This window comes from Misgurnus anguillicaudatus, chromosome 4, assembly GCF_027580225.2.
Source record: "Misgurnus anguillicaudatus chromosome 4, ASM2758022v2, whole genome shotgun sequence".
Classification (NCBI taxonomy): Eukaryota; Metazoa; Chordata; class Actinopteri; order Cypriniformes; family Cobitidae; genus Misgurnus; species Misgurnus anguillicaudatus.
The window spans coordinates 20,193,260-20,221,060 of NC_073340.2; the positions used below are offsets into that span (position 1 = coordinate 20,193,260).

The window sequence follows — 27,801 nt, forward strand, 5'->3', positions numbered from 1 at the left end:
TTTTATGAAAAAATCAAAATCTTTTGCCTGTAGCTCCAAATTAGTCTGTCTGCATTCAGACTCTTTTAGACAGCACAGGTCAAAAATTATCCAACCCTGAATTAACAACTTACTGATTTTTGTGTGTGCTTCAGTGTTAATTCAATCTAGAAGCATGTGGTCTCATTTTGCTTTTTATGCTTTACAAAATGAGATCTCGGGTATAGACAGAATGCTATACAGAGCAAAGACCTACACCTCACACCTAAAAGCACTGACTGTCTGTTTTACATCACCAGTCCACATCACATTTAGACATTTTTACAGAACTAAGAAATGATTAGACAAACAAAAGCTAGTCTTTGTGCTACAATTTAGCAATCTATTACCTGGAAAAGAAGTTAAATAAAAAAGCAAGTGTCTGGAGTCGGTTGAGTTGTCTGGGATATAATCTGGCTGAGGTAGATTACAATTGGCATGTTACTTAGGCACCAAATTGCAATGTTCCCATTGGATGCATCACAGTCACAATGCACAAACGCGGCCCAAAAACTCAGCTGAAGATGTTCTGCAAAAGCAACTACTCTGTGAAAAATAACACGCTAAGTGACCCAAGACTGCCAATCTTTGCCTTGCAGCAAAAGTAATCTTTTACAATCTGTGAATTTTAGACAGCAGAAATCTGGCAAAAATCGCAATGCATGTCTGGTTTGAGACATCTGTTTTGCGCCTGGCAATAGAATGATCATCTAAAATAGCCCTACAAGCGGTTTCTTTAATCTATCAATGATATAGTTTTATGCTGCTCTGGTGTAATCTGACATACTTGTTACGCATTTGTCTGACTGACGTCTCCAGAACAGACTTCTTCTAAGAGGAATGAGATGCGTGGAGGATCATCCAGCAGGCTCTGGAGCGGTCCATTTTTCCACTGTCTAATGGAAGACACCAGGGACATGAAGACGACTGTACTTTGGCAATTGATTTTATTCAGTCTTCTCCGAACCAAGTCTCTTTACTGCCTACCTGTGGGCAAAATGAGTACTGCACACCTGCTCCTTAACTCCATTAGATATGCTTGCTTTTAAGCACAGATTGTATGTGTCATCTCGCTAAAAGCTTTCTGTGAAATTGTGCATGTGCATGAAAGGAGCACGCCTGCTGCGCCGATGCTAGACAGCATCCCGGGCCAGGCGGAGGTTAAAATGGTATTTTATGTTTAACTATAAATTAAAGCTCCATTAGCGAAACTTAACACTCAAATGAGCTGCGGCGGCAAACCCACTACAGCATTTAAAACAGCAGCAGGCCGTATATACTTCACAGCAACGGATGAAAATGATACGTGGTCGCTTTGGCTGTTTAGCCCTTTGATGGGCCGCGTGTGCCCGCACACGCAGGTATCAGATTATCTGCATGTAAGATCTGTAGGGACTCTAAAGGAAAGTGTAAATCTGAGAAAGTTTCATGTCGGAAGCAGAGATTTGATGACTGGTTGTGCAGGAATTTATCAAAGCTGATTTGCTCGTCTTGGGTCGACGCAGTAGGCAGTAAGTGTAGGATGTACGAAACAACACTTTGTTTTACCAGATGTATCTTATTATGCAATGATACTTTCTCAATCAAATAGCAAAGCACTTCTGCTCATCTGAACAACAACGTTGACCCGGGCTGCTCTTCTCCGATTCTCCTTTGTGTCCTTTTCTCTCTCTGATCATATCCAGAATAAACTCTTGAAAGTTTACATAGGTTTCTCTGTGTGTGTATGTCTATGTGGCCGTGTTGATGTAGTAGTCAGTTTACATTATGCAAACCGTTGAGAGTTTAAACGTTGAGTGTTTTATAATACTGATGACTAATGTCTTATGCAGACACACACAATACACCATGCCTCATCTCACGCTCTCATCTGCAGCCCATCTCTACTCGTGTTCTCTGCCCCAGACATCCATCTATCTTTCCTCTTTCTTTTAATGACAAGTTGCTCCCGGAGTCTTAAACTAGACGTGCCGGGAGACGTGTGTGTGTGTGTTTTTGCAGGCGCGCGTCGTGTCTGTCTTCAAACGTGTGTCAGAGTTAACCCATGCAGAAGAGTGCAAAGTTTATGAGCATAGAGGTGTTTTGATGTTTAACAGGAAGTGTGTGCATGTGGCTCACTCACGTCTTGGGCCAGTGAGCTGGCGCTGTCCAGTACTGGAGTTGGTGAGCAGTCTTCATAACACTGTAACTTCTCATGGATCTAGCAAGAGAGTGAAAGATGGACAGAAAAACAGATTTTGTGGTGAACAAATGCAATCATGCATTAACAAATGAACAATATTAAGTTATATTCAGCCTAAATTGAGCTAAATGATCGTTGTCAAAATGTACTGTGCTAGGCTCTAGGCACACTATAGGATTTTAAAAATCCTGGCCGATTATAAAATCTAGTTGAAACACACACATAAGGAGAACTTCAACAGATTTTCTTCTGCTAAATCTGAGACATGCTCACACTAACAGATTTGAAAATCATGCCGCAACACACAACAAGATTATGGCACCAAAGGGAATGCGTCACATAATCTCACCAGGAAGCGGATTTAAAGAATGGAGATTTTGACACATTTATTATTATTTTGAATGTATACATGTTAGCTAGTACGCTAGCAGCATTTTAAATTCACACGGTGTGTTTAAAAATGAGGCGATTCCTCCTCAGCTCTTGTTTTTGAGGCAAATGTTTTCAGGTAGTCGTGTTTTTTCCATACTTTCATAAGCTGATTTTCTGTCTCTGCTGTCTACCAGACACATACAGCAGTTTCTTTTGCAGTCGTTTTTTTTTCAAAAGGTCTGTCATTCAACTCCCTCTCTCATTGGTTATTGTGCAAGTATTGACATAATCATCGCGATTTAAAGGAAAACACCACAGTTTTTCAATATTTTACTATGTTCTTACCTCAACTTTTATCAATGCGTGCACTTTTAATCTTTGTAAAGTGCTTCGTGAATGTGTTAGCATTTAGTCTAGCCCCATTCATTCCTATGGCTCCAAGCAGGGCTTTGAACCACAATTTTTTCCCAATTGGTTCGTTCCGAATAGAAACAGCATTTTAATGTTTCCGGTTTTCGGTTCAACCCTAAAATTGACGTTCCTGATTGGAGTTGGACTGGACACATTCAACAGCATGTGTGTCTGTGCATACAGAGAATTGCTCACTTTAGCACCTTTTAACGGTTAAATTGTTTAAAATCACTTAGGTGTTAACTTTTGCAAGCCTTTGAAACACGTACAAATGATCAACTTTCATCCTATTTAAATTTGTGTATTAATCCGCAAATCGCATGCAAGCCGAACCGTGGGTCGTGATCTGTACGGATCATGGATCAACTGCGATCCGTTACACCACTAATTACTATTAAAAAAAACAAACTTGGTAGCCAACAATATTTACATCTTATGATTGATCATTAGAGACTTGGGGCTCTATCTTACACCCGGCGCAATGCGCGACGCAAGTGTCTTTTGTTAGTTTCCACCCTGCGCAATTATAATTTGCAAATGCATTTGAGCCCCCTTTGCGCCCATGGGCGTTCTGGTCTGAAAACGAGGTGTGTTCAGGCGCGTTGTTGCCGCGTTGCTATTTTGAGGAGCGTTGTTATTTAAAGAGCGCATTAGTAATATGCGCCTATAAACGGGAGGACAAGCGGGTTTGCTTAACACATACATGAATGCGCAGCGGCACAAAAACGCTTTTAAATATGAAAGATTAAAGGATTGAATGTAAAAGATTATTATTGAGTCTCTTGGACATAAATGAGGACTAATTATGAGACGTTAGAAGGCGCAAAGAGCTGCTTCACCTGAAGCCTGGAAAGTAAATAAATGCTTTGCTTTAAACAAATGCATCTGTTTTTAAATGTTTTTTTTTAAATGCTACCTTACGGATTTATTGTATATGATGACTCTGTACATGTGGATATGGTGAGATGAGAAACATTTTTAAGTAATGCTTAAAAAAAACTGACGCTGTCCAAGTGCTGAACCTTGCGGAGAGCCGTTTGTAAATTCTTCATCTCCTGTTTGTTACAAATAAAATATTTTTACAGTACAAACCTTTTCTCGCATACTTGTAAATTATTTTTGATGATATTGGATAGCCATACATTTAAAGCAATTAAAAGTCTGCTTTTTTACTTCCATGACTAAAAGAAAACAGGTTTTAAAGGTTTTAATGAAAAAATAACAAATTTCAATACAAGTGAAAAACAACACAATTATTTAACATCAATCTTAAACTGGGGATCTTCTTCCTCCGCTTAGTTTTTCAGTTTACAAAGTCCGTCATCTAAATAGAGATTAGACATAGCGCCGGCACAACTGGCTTTTAAAGGGGATGAGAGCTGAGACTCTCATTGGTTTATTGCACATTACGCCCAAAATACTCCCATTAATCATAAAAAAATAGGACCAACCCTTTTCAACCAAGTGCTCGGCGCACAAACCATTTTTCCCGTCGTTAAATTAGCAAAAGTGGATTCGGACACGCCCATTTAGACGTTGCGCTGTGCACTTGGCTCCAAACATAATTTTTATTTTGTGCCCCCAAACTAACTCGTGTAATGTAACAGTCTTTAAATAGGGAAAACATGGAAGTGTTTGGTGGCTTCTAAATTCATCCCGGTTTGGAGCCATAGGAATGAATGGGGCTAGGCTAAATGCTAACACTTTTATGAGGCGCTGTACAAAGATTAAGTGCACGCATTGAAAAAGATAGGTATGTATTAATTTGTCTAAGTTGAGGTAAGAACATAGTAAAATATTGAAAAATGGTGGTGTTTTCCCATTTTTAAAATGCACACAGTTTTATATGTGACAATGTCATCTCTATCCATTAGAGATCCTTGGCTTATAAAAAGCGGGTGAAAAGCACAGCCTTGACAATGGATGATAGCAGTAACAACATAAACAAACGGCTTTCGTGGAACAGGCGTAACTTCCGGTGAACTCCGCTAAGAATCAATAACAACCAAGTCCTTTTAGAGTAGTTTATTTCTGATAACAAGCAAAATTAAGTTGATTACCTTAGTTCAAATAGCTAAAGCATTTTAAAGACTACACTTAGCTAACGTTACTATGTAAAATGTGTGCTATTTATACAATCTTAAATACAGATCTGCTGCCAAACATCACTTCAAATAGCGGTAATCCATGATCGCTATCGTCCCTCATCTTTAGGAAACCAAAACATTTGTTATTTTCGACGAGATATTTGTTCCAGAGTTCAGTTTAGACACTAGTCAGACCATTTAACAAACAGAGACCGAAAGTAAATTTCCGCTCAGACGCGTAATCGTGTCACCACACGTGCGTCCAATGAAACGGTCTATACAAATTAATATAAAATGTGTGGAAAAAAGTGAACAATTCTGACAGAAACCAAAGATCAATAGTTGTTTTCAGACATGTTTAACTGCGAGTTGACTTGGATTAGAAATTTTTAATTCCCCCTGAAATTGTTACCAGGACAACATCATAGTCTCAAGCCTATGAAATACGCAGAAGCTACCAGCATGTCCAGACTGAAATTTGCTTTTTGAAATATTACGTATCAGCACAGCAGTGAATCAGAAACCCACCGCTACCAAGGGGACTAAATATTTATCTGTGCCTTCCCAGGAGAAGATAAATGACCCTGGCTGGTTGTCATGGCGATTTGACGAAGCATAAAGCGAAGGGAACACCATGAGCCTGGGCCCAGAAAGCAAGGTGCTGAGTGAGCCAAAAACGGCAGTTTTTTGGATCTCCGTCCCCAGAGGCGGCTGCGATGTGGTGAAGCGCGGCTCTGTTGAGAAACACAGCCAGGGCCGTGACGAACAGACATCGCTTTTTAGCCACACCGCTCGCAACGCTTCTGAACTCTAAAGACAGCTGGGTCGCTGTCTGTAACTGCAGCGATGTAAAAGTGGAATCTCTCGTACACCTGCGAACACGCTCACGGGCGAAGAAAAGAGACATAAATATTTCTCATCCACTCAAACACACACATAGACACATACACGCTTGGTGAAGGAGAAATGGAATGTGGAATCCGGTTGGAACGTAACCGTCCGGTCGCTCCCACAATTCAGAGAGAGACATCTGTTTAGGCCGTCTGAGCCGTGGCGAAGCGGTTTAGCTCTGTACAGTTTAGATTTCAACTGAGGTTGAGCGAGATTCAGGGCTGTTCTCCAGATACATGCCTGTCCACACAGGAGCGCCAGAGAGCAGACATTTAAAATCCATTATGGAGCCATCACACCGATCATTGCTCACGGTCCACAGAACACAGAGAAAAATCATTTCACTTATTTAATTTTGCAGAACAAACATTTTATTTTTCTTTGTAAGTATTTGCATTACCGCATTTGAACCATTGTTACTTTGAACATTGCACACATTGTACAAAGAGAAGCTGTAATTGATTTGCCCATAACATACAAGAGCACTGGAAAAAAAGTTTTGAGTTCATTCAACTTAAACATATTAGTTGACTCAAAAAAGTTGAAATTAGTTTTGTCATGCACACTTCAATTGAAACTGAATTTGAGAAAGAAAGAGAGGGTAAAAGAGAAAGGGGGAGAGAAATAGAAAAAAGGAAAGAGAACAGGAAATGAGAGCAATGAATCAGAGTAATACCATCAAGCATTAGTGCGTGTTATTCCACTACATCACACAGGCCTTGCAAACCGATAAACAATCGTTTCATTTTTCCAGCTCGAAATTTCACAGCAGAATGGAGAACAATGAGAATACGTCATGGCTTTTCACTCATCTGCTGATCTCAGACTACTTCAGTATTTTAACATATGAATAAACAAAACGATGGTTCGGTAAACATACTAGGTGAGAAAAATGTTTTGCGGTCAGGGTTCGGGTCAAATGCTACAATGGACCACTGTCTAAACCCTCTTGGACCAGACGTTTAATACCCAGAGGCCTTTGACATAACATACGAGTGAAGAACATAAGCAGGTGAGAGAAACAGCGGCCAGTCAGGTCTCTGGGTTCTCCAAGTGCATTATGCAGCCAAACAAACATAGCTTTAAACACAATCACACTGAACGTTGACAGATATGGAGGAGAAAAAATGAATGTGGAATATGAAATACTCAAAAGAACAGAGATAGGAAGAGGTGGTTCACAAAAATGGCAACAAGCAAAACAAGCCAACACAAATATTGCATTTCTCTCAAACATGAATCTAGGGCTGCAACTAACGATTATTTTCATAATCGATTAATCATATTTACTCAATTAGACTTCCCTTATTATAGCTAAATAAGGCACTAAATTAGGATATTCATGTGTAGCCACACACTATACAGAGTTTTACTAATATAATGTTTTGATTTTGATATCTTAAACTTTAAATAAAAAGTTTGTGCAGCTTTTAAATAACGAAACATATTTAAAAATATCAAAATATAAATAATAAAGCACATTTCACATAAAAAACACACTTTTAAACATAAGCTAAACAAATACAAGGACTAAAACAACAATACAGACAAAACTAGGACAATTTAAAAATGACTCAGTTCATTTTGTTTATTTATATTTTAATAATGATAACAATAATAACAATAATAACAATAACAATAACAATGATAATGATGATGATGATGATGATGATAATGATAATGATAATGATAATGATAATGATAATGATAATAATAATAATAATAATATGTGTTATTATTATTAAAATAATAATATTTTTTAAATTGTCCTAGTTTTGTCTGCATTGATTGTATTGTTTTTTTTTGTCCTTGTATTTGTTTAGCTCATGTTTAAAATGTGTTTTTATGTGAATTGTGTTTTATGTTCTGTAGAACAGAAACCTGCTGAAAACCAGTTTTTACACTGAGTCAGGCCCGTTTAAATTGTATCATTATTGTAACGTTAACTTTCCTGTATAATAAATGAAATGAAATGAGTCTTCAGGCATGTGCTGGTGAAAAAAATCTTGCCACAGATTAACTCTTTCGCTGCCATTGACGAGATATCTCGTCAATCAAGAGAAAACGCTTCCCCGCCAACGACGAGTATTTCCGTCTTTCCGCAATACCGCTATTATCCACCAGGTGGCGCCCTTCTGGCAAGCAGCTGCATGTCCGTGTCTGTTTTAAAGATCGCTCTGAATGGGATCTCTATGAAAAGTCCGTCACAAAAATGGAATTATCTCTGCTTTTTGCTCAAAATGTGGTGTTTTTGCAGAAACCTACCCATATTCAAAAGCTGATTACAAAAGAACTGCTGAAGGTAGGATGAAATGTTCTTTTTTGTTTGAAAGCAGAGGGTCTGTTCTTTCATTTGGTATATTGTATGTTTATATATTTGAAGAAGAACATTTTCTGGAAGGCATTAAACTTTTGTGAAAATCATGAAAAACTCTGGCGCTGGCTGGGAACTTTTTTTAAAAACGCTGGCGGTGAAATAGTTAATAAACTCATTTTAACCCTTAAGAGTTCCTAGGGACATTTTGTGCCATTTTGATTTTGATTTTTAAACCATCTTGACTGTGATGATTGAATATTGCCCAAACTTGCCAAAGGTTAATCATTTTTTATACATTTTAGAATATTGGTTTCAGTTTTTTAAATTAGCTTAAAATGGCTAAGCTACGCAAAAACCGACTAATGTGTTCCTTCGGACAAAAAATGCCCCATTGAAAACCATTATAACCACCATTTTTGACCCCCCATTTATCTTAACATAAACTAATACATACCTTTATGTCCATATATCATTTTAAACTACTGGCCTTGAAGTTTTAATTTTTATACTTGTCCACCAGGTGGCGCTACTTTTTACCATTTCATGCATTCATCAAAATGTCACAATTTTTGCTGTTTTCTGCGGACCGCATAGCTGCTGAAAAGATAAACCTTTAATGTTGAAAATTGGTGTGTGTGTAAAAAAAGTGTGTCTGAGTGGTAAGAGGGTGGGGTGATGTTGGGGTGGGGTCGGTGATGAGTGGGCCAGGGGGGCATATTCAACATATCCAAATTCTTCTCTCTTTGAAAGGCACATTCTGCGTTATAAACTAATTCAGTAATAAAAACGATGAGAGGCCAGAACCGAAACAAAATCAATCTTCATTTTGTTTCTCGCTCATGTTGTTTATGCAAATACACTGCTATAAGTATGAACAGTATAGCAGAAGTAGTGAAAATGGCAAGGCATTACAGCACACATAAGGCTCCTGAAATAATCATGCACTTCAAGAGCGAGGATGGCTCCTCATCTTCCTCCGAAGCTTCTGAGGTCGACACGGAGGCCTCAGAGGTAGAAGTAGACCAGCTGGAGTCTAATTCATTAGAGAGATCTTCAGAAGACTTGTCAGAAGGTGAGAGCGGAGAGGAGATGGATGAAGTGGCGGCAGGATGGACGTCAAAAATTGAAAAATCTTCTGGTCTCCCACAAACATGGAGACGCTCCGCTACTTTCCAACAGCCAGAGATTTGATCCCAGGGCTCACACACTATGCCACTGCTCGAATCAGCCCTGACTTCAAGCTTTTCATTGATGCTGATGCATGAAATCCTGCAGCATATTGGCGCCATGACAAACCTACATGGGAGACAGTCACAGACTGGAGAGATCTTGAGACAGAGAAACTGCAGGCTTATGTGGGGCTGCTCATTCTGACCGGTGTTTACAGATAAAAAATTAATTAGCTCTCAGTCTCTGGAGTGAGAAATCAGGACAGGTCACTATTTGGGCTACGATGTCCCACAAAAGGTTTTACGACATCAGCTGAACACTGTGGTTCGATTAACGTTAACATATTGGCATTTAAAGGGTTAAAATTTTCACAAATTTAATTAATATTTGACATGTATGTTTCAGGAAGAAGTAGTGTTAAAAGATTTAATAGTTTAAAGTGGAAAAAAATTATTGATGTATGATATTTTTAGAGCAGGTTTTGGGAAGGTGTTATTTTGGTGTCATTTTGGCCTTAGGATCACAAGTGTGAGTTTTGTATAAAATCTGACCCTGTTCAAAAAATAACAATGCATCAAAATCAATGTTGCTACCAATCTTTGACCCATCCCAGGGTATAATAATAATTATAATCAAATGGTAGTTCAAATGTTTTTTTAAGGGAAAAGTTTTTTGTTTTTTCTGTTATAAAAACATGGACTAATGTAAACAAACAGGCATATAAAGGGTTAAAATTTCCACAAATTATATTAATATTTGATATGTATGTTTCAGGCAGAAGTAGTTCTAAAAGACTGCATCGTTTAAAATGAAAAAAAATATTCACGTATGATATTTTTAGAGCAGTTTTTGGGAAGGTGTCATTTTGTGGCCTTAGGAACACTAAAGGAAGTTTTTTATAAAATCTGACCCTGTTCAAAAAATAACAATGCATGAAAATCAATGTTGCTACCAATCTTTGACTCATCTCGGGGTATAATAATAATAATAATCAGATGGTGGTTCAAATGTGTTTTTTGGAAAATATTTAGTTTTTTTGTTTTTTCTGTTAAAAAAAACATGGGCTAATGTAAACAAACAGGCATATAAAGGGTTAAAATTTCCACAAATTATATTAATATTTGATATGTATGTTTCAGGCAGAAGTAGTTCTAAAAGACTGCATTGTTTAAAATGAAAGAAAATATTGACGTATGATATTTTTAGAACAGTTTTTGGGAAGGTGTCATTTTGTGGCCTTAGGAACACTTAAGGAAGTTTTTTATAAAATCTGACCCTGTTCAAAAAATAACAATGCATGAAAATCAATGTTGCTACCAATCTTTGACCCATCTCAGGGTATAATAATAATAATAATCACATGGTGGTTCAAATGTGTTTTTTGGAAAATATTTAGTTTTTTTGTTTTTTTATGTTAAAAAAACATGGGCTAATGTAAACAAACAGGCATATAATGGGTTAAAATTTCCACAAATTATATTAATATTTGATATGTATGTTTCAGGCAGAAGTAGTTCTAAAAGACTGCATCGTTTAAAATGAAAAAAAATATTGACGTATGATATTTTTAGAGCCGTTTTTGGGAAAGTGTCATTTTGTGGCCTTAGGAACACTTAAGGAAGTTTTTTATAAAATCTGACCCTGTTCAAAAAATAACAATGCATGAAAATCAATGTTGCTACCAATCTTTGATCCATCTCAGGGTATAATAATAATAATAATCACATGGTGGTTCAAATGTGTTTTTTGGAAAATATTGTTATTAACAATGCGTTGTTACAGTAATAAAAACCTGGATATCCCCCTTACTTTAAAACAGATGCTTAGTGTGTGGTTCATTACTATTTTTATGAAAACCCAACAACAATAAATTAAAACTCACTTGACAACAAATGTCATAATCGATTATCACTTAAAAAACCTAAGTAACTTCAACAGCTCTGAAACAACCTCAGGCCACATTTACTTTCACATTGCCTTCAACAAAGTGATGCACAATAAACAAACACTGGCAGAATTTTTGGGTGAACCTTTCACATGATCTGTCAATGCATATTGATTTTATGCATCTTGAAAAAAGGCTCAGCAATGTCAGAGCCGATGGTGTAGTGGAACGTGCTCCGACACATGGTGCAGACGCACTTCTGCCGACCCAAGTTCGAATGCTGGCTCGAGGTCCTTTGCCAATCCCATACCCCTCTCTTCACCCTATACTTTCCTGTAATCTCCTTAATTACTATCTATCTATCAAATAAAGGCAAAAACCGACCACTTTAAAAAAAGAAAGAAAAAAAAAAGAAAAAAGGCTCAGCAAGAGGGCACAGAAATGCATAGCAAGAAACATTTTTTGAGCCCCTGCACCCTTTATCCCATCTCTCACTCTGAAGGGTAAACCCTTCGAAAGAATTAGGGCATAGTAATGGCACCTTTAGAAGCTTAACAGAGCAGGAATGCAGAAAAAATATGGAAACGGTACATCGGAAGCAACACCTTTGGTTAATCAGAAATGGTGAAGAGAGAGCAGCATGACAACAGTGTGTATTAGAGGTGTAGTATTTCTGCTCTGGGCAGCTGCTAACATCCGCACTGTTAGAATGATATTGACCTCTTCTCTTCCGCCTGTCTCACAGTGACCCGAGTAGCTGTATCGAGTAACCCCTGACGGTCCGAGGTCTACGTGGACCAGAACATAACCAAGAGTTCTACTGCACCTCATCACCTTACACTCAAACTGATCACAGATCGTCAAAGTGTAGGACAGGAAGGGCCTGCAGACAGACGGGTTTGACGATGAGATGCCTGTCAAGAAAGGGATGTTTACACAAAACCCACCATACAGGATGGACACACACACACACCTTCTCAACTCTTTTTATCCTCTTCTAAAAGACACCAGACACGCTGGTTAATGTTCAAAGTAAAAAGCCTTTTTCAGAAATAAATGTCACTGCAAAAATCTAAACTTTAAAGGGATAGGTTACCCAAAAACACAGTATCCATTGATTTCAATGTATTTGTTTTTCTTACTATGAAAGTCGAAAGTGACGTCATCTGTGTAGTTACAATCATTGACCAAAACATCTTCTTTTGTGTTTAACAGAATAAAACAATAAACAACCTGAGTTGACAGAATGATGACAGAATTTTTGGGTAAACTATCCCTTTAAAAATTAAACCAGATTTATGACCCCTGTATATAATGTGCAAACTATATAAATGGACATAATTACCATGAAGTAGTCCATTATTTGCATTTAGCACTGTTTAGTGTCAATAACACTATAAAAACGAGTGCATTTTTTATTAAAGATATTATATTTGATTACATTAACTGCAGTTCTAACTCATACTATGCAGAGATGCAGGGCAAACATCATTGCAGTGATGTGTGGCATTCTCCATTTCTAATATCCAGTTTTACGACTCATAAAGCTGGATGAATGGCACAGATTTAATGCACGTGTGGCCCTAATGAAACACAATAATTCATCATATTTATGTAAGCCACCCAACTGTCAACACAGAGAAAAGCCAAAGTGAAGCCAAAGTGAATAGACCACCACATTTCATTCAACATTAAAAATGATGACAACCAGGGACAAAAGGTGCGGGTCACGTACATGTGTAAATGATCTCAGATAGGCAGAAGGTCGTGCCATTGTTTTTGTGCAATTTGGAACTAGTACAGCAATCATGAGTTTAATGTAATATGTCAGTGACTTTATGGATTGAATGTATATTGCGTATGTCTGCATTCCATCCTAACCAAATTCGATATCCCTGTCATATGCACATGTGCACAGTCTGCACCACATATAAAACACAGTGTGTGTGTGCGTGTGTGCACAGAGATATGCATTTGTTGACTCTGGAGCAAGCTTAGTGCAGACACAGGATGCAGAAGGCTTGTATTACTTTGAGAATTTATTTTGGATGCAGAATACGGATTATAAAGAATCGGAATTAGACACGAGCTGCTCTTTAAGAGACTTCACAAACATTAATATTGTAACTCAGTGTTAAGTAGGAAAATGTAAAGCCAACTGCCAGTATGTGGAACTCAGACAAAACGTTTTCAGCATCTCGCATTCAATAAGAAAGCAGACATTCTCAAGTTCAATTCAAACCCAGCTTTCACTTTCTCTGTCTGGGCAATAATCTGATAAGGCAGTATATGAGATTTAATCTGACTGGCTATATATTGAAAGCTTTTAATAGGGTAAGAGTGGAAGTGTTTCCATGTTTGGTCTTGCCATGTTCATTAAAAAAGCAAGCAGCAGAGACATTAGTACCCTACTGTACCTACAAATTTCTCAGCTAGTCTTTCCTCAATTATATGCAAACTATGCAACATAATTGTCCTGCAAGTAAAGAGTCTTTGATTTGAGATGAACAATTTAGGCATATTTGACTATATAAAATCATTTATAAGCATATTTATGCATGCTGGAATATGAATCATATATAAACATATATAACAGTGAAAATTCATATAGTCACCAGATCAACATATTTGTAAATAAAAATGTTTTAAATGATTCGGAAAATAAAGTGGTAAGAGAAGATTTGCAGCAAAACCAAAACAGAAATGGGGTGTCTGACAAATAATTGCTTGTCGACACATTGTGCACTTAAACAGCTTTCCAGCATAAACAGTTTTCCTAATGGGAGATTTGTTTTGCGTCAGTGTGCTCAGACTGAGTTGTTCTGAAACTGCATGGAGAGGACATTATTCTGCCCCCCGGCCTCTGGTTCGAGACCAGCAGGTTTAAGGAGCAAATTTTTCCAGCCCAGAGATGCCATTTTTTTCGGTGTAAATGCCTGAACAAGGCCAGACATGGCCCTGACTCAGACACCCAGTCAGTGGAAAATGGTAAGAAGGACCAACTGAGTACCATTTTGCCAACCGCATTTTGTATTAAGCCAGAAATCTCAGAGTAGGATTAGAGGTCTTTAGAGTCCTCAACCCGATCCTCTGAGGACTGCAGATACAGAGGCCACCCTTACCCAGAAGCCCACGAGTACATGCCCTGTTCATTGTGGAAGACTGGCACAAGAGTTTGTACTTAACCTGGTTTCCTTATGTAATAACAAATAGAAGGCGGCCCAGAGGTGAAAACCACATGCATTACCAGCTGATCTGGGCTTAGGAGCCAAGCCCCGTACCAAGAGGGATTACAATATTAAAGGTGTGAGTGCAAGTATATATAGTTAAACACGCAACTGTAATCTTTATGAGAATAAACTGAAAAACTTGACTTGTGCTGGATCTGTGTTAGTCTTGTTTCTGTTTACACACACATAATAGAGTGCCGCAAAGATGACGTATTTTTGTAGGCCAACCCTGGAAGTTAGCCGGACACTTGTTCCTTCACTAAAAAGCCCATTCATTTTTCCTATAGCCTTGGGATTATTGCAAAAAATAAGATCAGTGTTTACACAACTTTTATGCATTTTGAAGTCTTAGTTAGTTTTTTTTTTTATTTCTAGGAAATGCATTTAGACGTAAAGGCGCAATTTGTAAAACCCGCCACTATGGGGCGCACAATCAAAACAATAACAATGGCGTGACTTGATGACACTATGAAGGAGTGTGGAATGGGATCTGTTGTCTTCAACTCCACCGTTGATGGCCATCAATCAGATGGGAACAAGAAATCATGTTAACGGATGAAGTAAAGTAATAAAATTTTATAACATTTTGCGTTTGATGACATCATTTTATTTAATTATATTGAATAAGACCTGGATAATGTAAAGTTTGCAACTGAATTGTTAGTCATAGACGTTAGAATATTTGTCCAATTCAATGGTGTGATAACACAGCACAGTTTTACATTTTCAAATCAATGATAGTAAAAGGTATTTGGAACTTACCAATATCATTTCCAATAAAGATTGATTCATATTTCTGTATAACACTAACTGTATTTATTTACATTACCATAATTCACCTGACAAGGTGAACAGCAAAAATAAAGCAATACATTTCACATTACATAAACATTAGTCTTCAAGAATTTTTTTTTTTAATATAGTAAATAAAGTGTGTTCAATACTTGTGTCATTTCACTTAATTTATTATGACTCAACTTGTATACTTAAATGTTCTGATTTCTTTGTATGAATTCAATATAGAAAGTGTGTGTCAATAGCCCACTTAGAAATCCCCTTACTTATAAAAATGCTGATGTGTCAATTACTTATTTTCCCTGCTTTATAAAATAAAGCATGATGAATTGCAACAAGACACTGTTGTCATGCGGTTTCTACGTAAAAGCAGTAACAAAGTTTTACGTGAATATTGACAGGCCAATGAACCGCCCCGTGTCATTGTTTAGAACAGCGATTTTCTCACGAGTTACAAGTTGTTGGAAACATGAAAGACATTGTAAGTACTCAGCTGAACAAAATATAACACTGGCCTAGTGGTTTTTGTATATTTTACCGCAAATATGTTACAAATTGTACCTTTAAAAATTCATAAAATTGTGCAAAGATTAACTGGTTGAAGAAAACGTGTAAGTGTCATAAACTTTTGTTAAGCACAGATCTTATTTTTTAATCCAAAATCCAAAAATAAATATAATCCAAAAGTCTATGGGAAAAATGAATGGGCTTTTTTAGCAAAAGAACCAGTGTCCCGCTAACTTCCGAGGGTTGGCCTACAAAAATACATCATCCCTGCGGCACTCTTTTTCTCCCCTTTATTTAATTTACAATTGATTGACAGTGTAAATGTAGCCATGCAGACTGTAATAAAACTAAAGTGGAAAATCAGATCAAACTTTAAAGTAAAGGCGAGACCTTGGAAAAGACCCATTTACTTCCCGCTAGACTTCAGATGAAGGAAAGTTTCCAATTACTGTATCATTCTCCTCCCGTCTCTCTCCTTTTCATCTCATATACAGACACACACACGCAGCGACGGAGTATCGGTTTGGAATCGTGTACCTAACCCAGGTGAAAATTGCAGGTTGTGTCAGATTTCCTGTACGGCTCTCTGGAGCGCCTGCTTGGCAGATGAACAGAGTGGAGTGGGACATGTGTGAAACCCTGTGTTAATTACATTAGACACCGGAGGTCTTTGGCTCTATGCCTGTCAGATCTCCACTGACTGTTATACGAAGTTATTGAGCTCAAGTCAGCTCAGTCCACAGCTCTAAAATCTAGATTCACAAATTCATCTGCATGTCCAGTATTTATAAGAATAATTCTGAGCAAGTCATAAGTTTATTATGTGATCAGTGCACTTTGTCTTACAGATAGGCAAAACTACTTGAACACTTTAAAAGACATTTAAAGCAAAAGGAAAAGAATGTCAACTAGTCTTTACCACAGATTCACATTTAGCATCAACATGGCATACATTCTCTTTCTAAAATGGTTTGCATTTATTCAAAACGACTGACTTCCACAACAACAGAAATGGGCACTTTCCCGAAACATCATATCACAAAACTGCAGAGCAACAGTAAGAAACAGAGAGACACAGTTAGGTGCGTTACACCACATGTCCTATCGAATAGTTGAAGTAGTGTGTAATCTCACACGCATGCATATATACGCACACACGCACACACAACCTCACCTTGACCAATGAGTGTAGACTCCTCTGCCCAAACATAGCGTGTAGAAAGGAGCGGTCATCTGCGTTCTCAACATGAGGCTGCAGTTGAGACGGCAATACAGACAACAGCTCATACAGACCTGTAGAGGAAACACAGGAAACACATTACCAATGCGTACTGAAACTACAGACCCACATAAAAAAGACCCCGAAAATCATTAACAAAGACACTTGCATGTCAGATCCTCTATTGTTTCCTATAAACATTTTCTGAAATGGTGCAATACAGTTTCCTTTGAGACAACAGTACAGTAACAATAACAACCAATTAAACATCCTGGTTTAATTTAGCACGCGTCTCCCACCAGGTCACACTAAGGCTTAAAAAGTGGACTTCTCCCAGGCTGCACCCTCATTTCCTCCCTTTGTCTGTCTACGTCCTGTTTTTCTAGGAATCACAACTGGAACTGTGAATTGAATCCCTAAAGTTTTATTAGGAGGTCCTGTGATGTTTAAACAAAGATAAACACTTTGTTATAATAAGCACACTACTTATAACATATTTAATCCCAAAACTAAAGAGCACAGTATGACATGGCTGAATAAACAGATCCCTACTAGATGCCCTCGATGAACTTCTGAATGTCAGCTACTGCACACTGATGACCTTCTGGGCCCGGACTGAGTTTTACAGTCAACAACCAACCTTGTGTCTGTAGCCTATAAAAAGATCTGCGTAAACCGACCATTATCGGCTGCCAAGTTTTCCGGTTGGGATGTGAAAGAATGTTGTGCCAAACAGCATTTCCCTTTCACACGCCTACACTTCCCAGCGGCCTCCAGAAAATAACAGCGTTCCTTAGACATCAATGGCGGTGCTGGAGGATGGCAGGGAGGGGCAGAAGACGGAAGGCCCTGCTTCTCAAATTCACAGCATTATGGGTCACTAGCACCGGGCACGGAGACCGGCTTTAATTACACAGCTTGTTTGGAAGGCGACAAGGTCATTCGAACTGTCTGGACAACACGGTACACAAAGACACGCACAAACGCTTACGCGCATGCATGAGAATTTGCGGATAAAGAGACGGTTTTCTGGAACCAAGCGATATTCTTAGTCAGACACACACAGGCATGAAGCAACATGCAAATATACGCCCAGAGACACACAAACGTACGCCACAAGAGAGGCTGTCCGCATGGGAAATATGCCCTGCTGGCTCGCAGTCTCGCCCCTGCTGGCATCAGTCCCCTGGACGCAGTAGCCAAGAGGAGGACAACTGGTGGAAAACAGGACCAGATAGATTTACAGCACAGACCGCAATTCGAAAGAACAGTAAAACGGCTTTCTTTAAATGTCTTGTTTGGATGGGTTCAAAAGTCAATAGTGCAAAAAGATTCACACACACTCGTCTCGGTGAACTCTGCGGCTGGAAATGAGCGTTTCTCTCTTTCAGGTGCTGAGAGACTGACTCTCTGATGCAGTATATCTGTCATGCGAACGCGCACATGGGTGCGTGAGACCACCTCTCAGGGGTCGGTATTTCAGGTGCTACGCGGAGAAACACGGTTCATGCCTGTCTGCGTAAAAACTGAGCATGTGAATGGAGAAATGAAAACAAGAACAGCTGTGCGCTTTCATTCACTGTGCCTTTGATTTACTCAGAAACAGTACTACATGTACACATCCACAGAGAGAAAAAGAGACAGAGAGGCTCTCCAGAGCACTGACAAATTATAGAAGAGACGAGAGAAATAAATACCAGCCATCTACATACAGTAACAGTATACATCTTAGTGACACTCCGATTCGATTCATTCCAACGAGCTTAGCATTTCTGTCTGGTCTCTGATTGCATCCACGTCTTTAATTCCAAACAATGGAAGTGATTACAATCTTGTATTGTCCTTTAGAAGCTACGTCTCAAGTTATAAAATGCATGAAGAGCACAAACACACACACTCTGAAAAAGCTTTTGTTGGCAGTTTGCACCCATTGCAAGGTTTCATGTTCATAGTCCTCTTAACCCACAACACCACATCAGACCTCTTGCCCAGAATATCAGCAGATCTACTTGCATGTTCAAGATCATCTACTTTAATCATGCTTTTAGCATTATACTCCACAATTGCATTGGACCTACAATAAGCGACTTTGCTAAAAAGTGGAGACCTATAAAAGGAATGGTCCTCTGTGTGGCTCAGTGGTAGAGCATTGTGTTAGCAGTACATAATGTCATGGGTTCGACCACAGAGAATACACATACCTGTATGGATAAAAAAAAATGTACACCTTGCACTGTATATTGCTTTGAATAAAACAGGGTTCCCACACCTACGTTAACTTCAAATTCAAGGACCTTTCAAGGACTTTCCAGGTCCAATACCCTCAAATTCAAGGACTAAATGTTACATTGTGTTACATTTAAAGACACATTGTTACATTGGATTCACACCAGCTGCATTTGAGGCATCAAAATCGCATCTACCGCGCCTAGTTTAGCTTGAATCCTGATTGGTTAAGGCGACGTTCAAATTTTTCAACTCGGGCGTTTGCCACGCCATACTAAGCATGTCGTTTGCGCCGCAAGACCTCCAGACACGCATCAACGCGTCTTCACATTGACATTAAAATTACTTGCGCTTGACGCCTCTACCGCAGCTGGGTGATTCTCACGAAACCATTGAAACACCACGGCACTAATGATTTTGTTAATATAGTAACATTAAAAAGCATCAGAATTAACACAATACTGTGTTCTACCTTGCACAATGTGTGATTTCAACATAAGAATTTATAATTGTAAATTTTATCTCATTTTCTCCTGAAATTCTCATTACCGCAATGTGTCCGGCTGTGTTTGAACATGCGTTATGTTGTAATTTAATCAAATTAACACAAAAATATTAAGAAAAAAAATAAATGGATGTTTTGCTAGACTACTGACAGAACAAATATTTACTGAATATTCATGTATAATAATAATGAAGAAAAATTAGGAAAATGATGTGTCCATGCCAGATGTTCTCATCCTCCGCAACACTTTTTAAGAACAGTTTAAGCACACATACAGAATTTTAATAAAGTTTGATTTTGAGTGACCAAGCACATGGACAAGTTACTTCAAGATGGCTACCAGGTAAGATCTTTTTGTTACAGTTAATTTGAAATATTGTCTTGTCAGATTGCTTACACGACATTTTGATTATCATTACCGCAACAGATGCTTATTAAATGTTAATTTAATTAATAGAAGCATAATACTTTGATTTTAAATGCATGTGCAGAATCTCCAAATTATGTTCTTTCAGGTTTGTCATGTCATTTTGAAAATTTGTCAGTGTTGATGTTTTCTGACTGTTGCGGTAATTAGATTTTTTAGGACTAATTTTTTAAATTATGTTACAAAAAGTGTTAAATGATAAGTAAAAGTTTTTAAATTAATGTTCCCATTTACTCCAGACTTTGTTTTTCAATGTCTGGTGGGAAAAAAAGGAAAATTTAAGCAATTTTTACATTTTCATGCTTGACATTTTTAAAACCAAGTTTTCGTGAGAATCACCCGGCTGGTGTGAACGCAGCATTACAGTTCCCTTTCAAGGGAACTCGCGCTACGTCACTGCGGTGACACTTTGGGGACACCTCCAAGGGTAAGTGTGTCTGAATGTGTATATCAAATTCAACCAGTGGCTTAACGACAAAGACATGGTGACGCGGGAGCCAGGAAGTATATCGATCTGACATATTGCCAAAGACGGCGTTACAGGGACACAGGAAGTATGGCAAGGGAGACACAGCACCTCGTTCTCCTCTCAGAAAACATACGTAACCCGAGACATTTTCATGTGTCAAACACAACTATGCAAAAAAGCATTTTGGTATGAATCAACATTCGCATACAGAAGATATAAGCATTTAAAGCGAACAGTTTAGCAAGTGTGCTTAAAAAGTCTAGAATTTTTATGATATTATCCTACACTACACAGGGAATAATATGGATTTTTTCCAGAAAACTTTTTGCATGAAATAAATTCAAGCACTTTCAATGACCTGTATCTGTGTATGTATACTTTCAAACACTTCCCAGGGCCTTGAATATTTTCCCCCAGATTCACAAACTTTCAAGGATTTCATGGACCCGTGGGAAGAAAACAGGCCTTATTGTGTAATGCTGCACAAAAGCCAAAAACAAACCAGGCATCAATAGGAATATCTTAGAGGTTCAGTGTTTCAAAATGTTTATAGGAGAAATCCGAGGGTTCTTTTGATGTTTGGAAATTATCCTTGCAACATCTAGGAACTTTAGTGATGCCTAAAGAAACCTTTTTAGGATTTTCTCAACATGTTAACAGAATCTTTTCCAATTCCTCTAAAGAAGGGCAGGTATCTTTATCCTCCGAAGAAGGGGTGACAAAAAATATAAAAATAAATGAAATTCCTTCTCCCTCCATGTTGGTCCCTCTCCTTTCGCATGCATTTGGTAAAACGAAGTGGAAATTTTCGTTCTGATGTAACTGGAAACAGGGAGCATTTTCAGTGGCAACAAATCCTTGTGTTACAGTGCTGTATCCCTATGGCAGTAGAGAGAAAGAAAGAACGAGAGAGAGAGAGAGAGAGAGATGGAAAAGCAGGGGATAAATAGCTGGAAATCGATAAAGTGCTCCCAAAGCGCATGCTGTTGCCGCTACTAATGCTCGCACTCTCGTTCGTCGTCTTCTCCCAGATGCTCTGCATTCTTGACATCAGAACGGAAAAATTTACTGTTAGCCGAGAAGAAATTTAATATGACCATTCCTGTCATATCCCTCATTGCTGCCATATTCAGCCGGCGCTCTGCTTAAGTCATAAGAGAGACTCAGCACCTGAACGATAAACAATATGTAGCTCAATGTGGATCTCGTTACAGACGACAACATCATTACGCCACACTTGTTTCTCAACAGGACGGATGGAAATAAGTGTATCCACACACACAAAGACTTACGCTTTAAATCAAAAGAACAACTATGGACATTTAAGGACAATATCATTCAGCTTCAAGAAGTTGGAGTTTCATAGATAATACCCACACATTAAACTGTCACACATATAAATGTCTTCATTAGAGGTTGCTTATCTGTTAAAGAACTTTTGCCTTAAGAGCTTCCCTTATGTTCCTTTTTGTTTGTCTCTCTTTTTGCTGACATACTTGGAACTTTTATCTTTTTTGTGACACCTTGGGGAGAGCTATAGTAATTTGATGAGCAGGCCAGCCTATAATAACACAGTAAAACTTTATATGATGCATAAATGTGCTACAGAGGGCTAAGATGCTACAATTATTGGGCAGTGATCTGGCTAACAAGCTACATAGTTTTGCAGCTCTGAAGATGAAACGGCTCACTGAATAATCGTCCTGTTTACCAAACTCAGAGACAAAAGAAAAATGACTAAGTGTCTAAACTGTATCTAAACAGATCTGTATGTTAAAAACTACACTGATATGATTTCTGCTCATCTGAAAAGGAACAGAAATGAGATGTAATGTGATCACGAAAATGATGGACAGCCCACACTGTAAAAAAATTGTTGGTTTAACTGTGTCAACTAATATTTTTAAGTTGAATTACCTCAAAACTTCAATGCAGCCAGGTAACTTTTTTTACAGTGCATAAAATACTACACTGTCAGAAGAAAATGGTCCAAAGCTGTCATTGGTCCATTATTACCCCTTAAAATGTCCTAATTTGTATCATTTAGGTATAGATATGTATACATTTGATACCAATATATATCTTTGAGATACTTACATGCACTCTTTAGGAGCAAAAGTGTTTGAAAAAGCACTTTTTGAAAGGGTAGTGCCCCAATGACAACTAGGTAGCTTACTGCATAGTTCAAATATGCAATGTATTAATCTTGACTCACTTTACTTTCATCTTTATAGACAAAAAAATCAGTTTAATGTATTGATTCTTCACATGCAAATTTTCACAAAACTAAAATATTTCCCCTAGCCTTAGTCTTGAATTTCAAACCAGTTTAAATGTGAAAATTTTTTGAAAAAGGGAGTCAGGTCGAGTACCAAAACACACTTGTAACCAATCAGCAGTAAGGGGCATGTCTACTAAACGACATTGTTGCGTATGTGTGGGCCGCCTCTATCAAAAGAAGGTAGGGGCGTGTTTGTTTAGGTGATTTCAAATGTCAACATTGGCTTTCAGAGATCATGGACCCTGCCTTTAACAAAAAGAATGTGAATGAGTAATGCTGGGTACACACCAAAAGATAATCGGGCTGATTTTGGGCCGATTTCCCCCCTTTCGACTATCGTAGCTATGTCCCGATTATCACAATTGTTCTACAGATTATCTTATCAGATTTTCCCTTGGTGTGATGTGTGTTAAGAGTGTCTGAACCTTATTGGAAGAATGTCAGAGCCGCCCCGACCGCGAATCGAAAATATTAAACATGTTTAACTCTTTCCCCGCCATTGACAATTTACCTTGTCAATCGGCAAAGCCGCTACAATCCACCAGGGGGATTGTTTTTGAAGAAACCTACCCATATCTGAAAGGTGATAAAAAGAGAACTAATCAAGGTAGGATGAAATGTTTTTTTTTTTTTGTTTGTTTGTTTTTGAAAGCGGAGGGTCTGTTCTTTCATTTATTATTTTGTATGTTTATATATTTAAAAAAGAGCATTTTCTGGGAGGCATAAACGTTTGTGAAAATCGAAAAATAGAAAGCTGGCAGGGAAAGAGAAAATATTTACAATCAGAAATCCTGATGTGTGGGGGAAACCCAGTAGACAAACATGCGCACGCTCTTGAGATTATCACGTGAAATGAAACAATATCCAATCAGAAACCGAGATGATGGAAGACGGAAGCAGTCATGGTGAAGCACAAAGTGAAGTTGATGTAGACATCAGAGTTGGACCACGTTCCCGCTGTCTCTACGGCTTCACCCAAACCCTTTTCTTTTTTCCTTGAATTTTCTGTTGAAATTTCTTCCTGCATATCATCCACCATGCTTATTCTGAAGTCTCGTGAGATTTCCTGTATTCACAGTCGAGACTCTGGTTGAAAATCTGTTTGTGTGTGGTGTGCTGTCTTTGACACATCATGGCACAGCACACACTATAGATGCAAAACGGTTAAAAAAATCCTAGATTTATCTTCATGTTTGTGGTCTATCACATTTGAAAATCTTATAAGATGTAAAAAATCTTTTGGTGTGTACCCAGCATAACGTTCTTGTGCTTTGCAAAATATGAATCTTTCTATTGACAACATGATAACCAAGGCTGGTTTTACACGGTTCCTTATGGAAGTACAAGTGAATAACTTCTGACTTTGTAAACGTAAGCCGAGGCGCACAAAATGATTGAGTTTGCAGTTGATGTAAAAAGAATTACAGTAATGTATCACCTGACATCAACACCAGGCTCATTCTCACACAAACACATTTTACAGGTAGTGGGTGGATGAGTCTGTCAGCCCAAGGACACCCAGGGGTCATGAAATCAAATGCCACCAGGAAGCAAAACTCCCACACTAAAAACAGGATACATATGAAGTAGTAAGGGAACAGCGTTCTAATGTCCATAGGGCTATTTCATACAGAGGAATGGAGATCAGATGAAAACAATACAGACACTACAAGATAAAGTACTTCAATGAGAAAGAAACAGAAGAAAAAGAGAAGAATGAGCCAGAAATAAGCTAATATTTTAGTGGTAGTCCTCCTTGATCAATTTTCGTGTAGGTTTTGGCAATTAAATCTTAATTTCCTGCCTTATGAATGAGAAAGGGGTTGTGTCAGGTGTCCAACAAAGGGCCAGAAGCCAATTAGGCATCAAGAGCAGCACAAAAAGTGGCAAAACATTCAGGGCACCCGAGTATTCGCACACATAATGTCTATAATGGGATCAATCTATCAGGTCTGCATTGGCTTACTGGGCTTTTAAAGTATTCATTAAAAGTCTGTTGGGCAAGACAGGATCGCACACAGTGGACGTATCCTAACCACACCACACGTCTCCCGGCAACCTTACAGTCGTCCATCAGGCTTTTATACCTCAACTAGACATTATTTTCTAATAGATTATATTCACTTAGTAATCCCTTCTTTATAAAGGAAACGACGCCAGGAGTGAGCGATGTGTGCCAGAAAAAGGAAGAAGGGAAAACAGTGTGTGTCTGGGAGAGACAGAGCAAGCAATGTTTAGTTGTGTGTTTGCTCTTCAAACACAATTGCAAACACACACATTGCAATGCTGTGACCCCTGGACGTTTGAACTAATGAGAGGTCGATCACATCACAAGAATAAAGCTGAGAGACAGCCAAGTTCAAGTTTAATTTGGATCCCAAAAAGTCAGTAATTGTGTGAAATGACCATAATAGTAATAGATGGTCTAAGTTTCCACCTTGTCTTTTCAATTTCCAACATCCATTGAGTAACCATGACTGCTAAAGAGGGAAAACCTTTCAAATATGAAAAACACCTATACAAACTCATTCTTCTATCACAGGGGAGATGACTAACTTTTGATAGCAGTGCTTAAACATATGTAGGGATGTCAAAAGTACAGGCTTTACAGGAAACACCAATTCAATGCAATAACATTATGAAGTTATGAAGTCTTTCTACAGCATCAGTAGCAAAAATACCAACTCAAAAGTGCTGTCTATAGTCAGTGGCGTGTTTACAAACCAGTGTTTGTTTCTGCAATATGAAAATGAGAGTTATGTGATTCCCATTATAAACCCAGGCAATAACCAACCAAAGTGTTTGTTAGTTAAGTTTTTTAGTTTGTAATCTAAGGCTTCCCCTTTTTTCTTATGTAGTTTTTTTAGTAATATCACACACTGAAGTTGCAGTATTGTATTAATTACATTGTTTTAAATACAGTGAGAAAAAGAAGTATTTGAACACCCTGCTATTTTGCAATTTTTCCCACTTAGAAATCATGGAAGGGTCTGAAATTGATCTGCTTCTTACAGAGCCACTCCTTGGTTATCCTGGCTGTGTGCTTCGGGTCATTGTCATGTTGGAAGACCCAGCCTTGACCCATTTTCAATGCTCTAACTGAGGGAAGGAGGTTGTTCCCCAAAATCTTGCAATACATGGCCCCGGTCATCCTCTCCTTAATACAGTGCAGTCACCCTGTCCCATGGGCAGAAAATCACCCCCAAAGCATGATGCTACCCCCCCATGCTTCACAGTAGGGATGGTGTTCTTGGGATGGTACTCATCATTCTTCTTCCTTAAAAGACGTTTAGTGGAATTATGACCAAAAAGTTCTATTTTAGTCTCATCTGACCACATGACTTTCTCCCATGACTCCTCTGGATCATCCAAATGGTCATTGGCAAACTTAAGACGGGCCTGGACATGTGCTGATTTAAGCAGGGGAACCTTCCGTGCCATGCATGATTTCAAACCATGACCTTTTTTCACCAAGCTGCTTGGCAATTTCCCCATAGCCCTTTCCAGCCTTGTGGAGGTGTACAATTTTGTCTAGTGTTTTTGGAAGGCTCTTTGGTCTTGGCCATGTTAGTAGTTGGATTCTTACTGATCATATAGGGTGGACAGGTGTCTTTATGCAGCTAACGACCTTAAACAGGTGCATCTAATTTAGGATAATAAATGGAATGGAGGTGGACATTTTTCCTCACTGTATATCCTATAAGGAGTTTGCATGCAAACGATATCTGAGAGGGGCTTGAAAATATTACTCTGTACAAAAGGGGGGCCCGGTGAAAAAAGTTTGGGAGGGTCTGAAGGAAATGCTTTTTTCTATTATTTGTCATTTGTTGTAATGATAAGTAACACATATACAGTAACAGCATATCCATAAAAAATCTGTATATTTTTACAGACCCACAAGTGTTCATAGCCTTTGCTTTGTGGTCAAGTTTGGCATTGATAATTGAAGCATGTAAGCTAGGGTGGTCCTTATAATGGTTAAATTTTTTTAAATGTTCAACTCTCACCCCCTAAATGTGTTAGGATATCAATGAAAAAACACACTGTGCAAAATTTTAAATTGTTCCTACAATATCTAGGGGTTGCTCAAAGCCTTTGAATATTTCCGAAATCAATTCCGTTAATCATTTAAAAACGTACAAAACACATAAAACTTGCTTCTTGGAGGGTAACTTTGTTCCAGTTATTTCAGTCTCTTCTGATCCTGAACTTTTAAAAGTTGAAAAATAAGGACCACCCTAATGTAAGCACGTGTTATTTAGGATCAACATGCATAAAAATCACATTTTGTTTGTAACTATAGTCATCATAGACTGATCATTGTTGTTAATTTGGTAAAATAAGAGAAGGATGGGTCACCTATCTCACTGCCGGTTCTGGTGGAGAGGGCCGGCATGATGACTGGTGTATCTGTTTCCTTTCAACGTCACAACGATGCCACAACAATCCTGCAGCGTTGGGGTTAGACGACTCGACCCCAGGCAGAGTCTGTGAAGCCGTGATTATGTCATTGGAAAATCTAAACAAGATTAAAAACAAACACTTTTATAATACAATGCAGAAGGTTTATAGCATCCAGATACATTTAACAGACTTTAACTTTCAAATTGAAACCATTTGTCAACACCAAACAAGTTCAAAGGTTACAAAATGTGAGGGAAAAATAAAAACAAACAAAAAAGAGAGCTAGAGATGCATCAGCCTCAACGATCACCTCCAATTTTATCTTTTTCCATTTGAGGCTCGGATCCATGACATCGAAAGCACCTGAAAACTTTATGTCACCCTAAAGACCTGTAATCTGTGGCT

At 38.3% G+C, this 27,801-nt stretch overlaps 1 protein-coding gene across 2 annotated transcripts in view; it reads right to left on the reverse strand.

The window, feature by feature from the left end:
• The window catches only part of mpp7a (MAGUK p55 scaffold protein 7a), a 144,907-nt gene that overhangs the window by 93,428 nt on the left and 23,678 nt on the right, over positions 1-27,801 (reverse strand). For both annotated transcript variants that reach the window (XM_073866920.1, XM_073866919.1), the window contains exons 2-4: positions 27,352-27,511; positions 17,040-17,158; positions 2,141-2,218 (exon numbers count right to left, since the gene is read on the reverse strand). In XM_073866920.1, coding sequence (XP_073723021.1) covers positions 2,141-2,218; positions 17,040-17,158; positions 27,352-27,388 — 234 coding nt within the window. In that variant the 5' untranslated portion in view covers positions 27,389-27,511. The remainder of the gene's footprint in view (positions 1-2,140; positions 2,219-17,039; positions 17,159-27,351; positions 27,512-27,801) is intronic.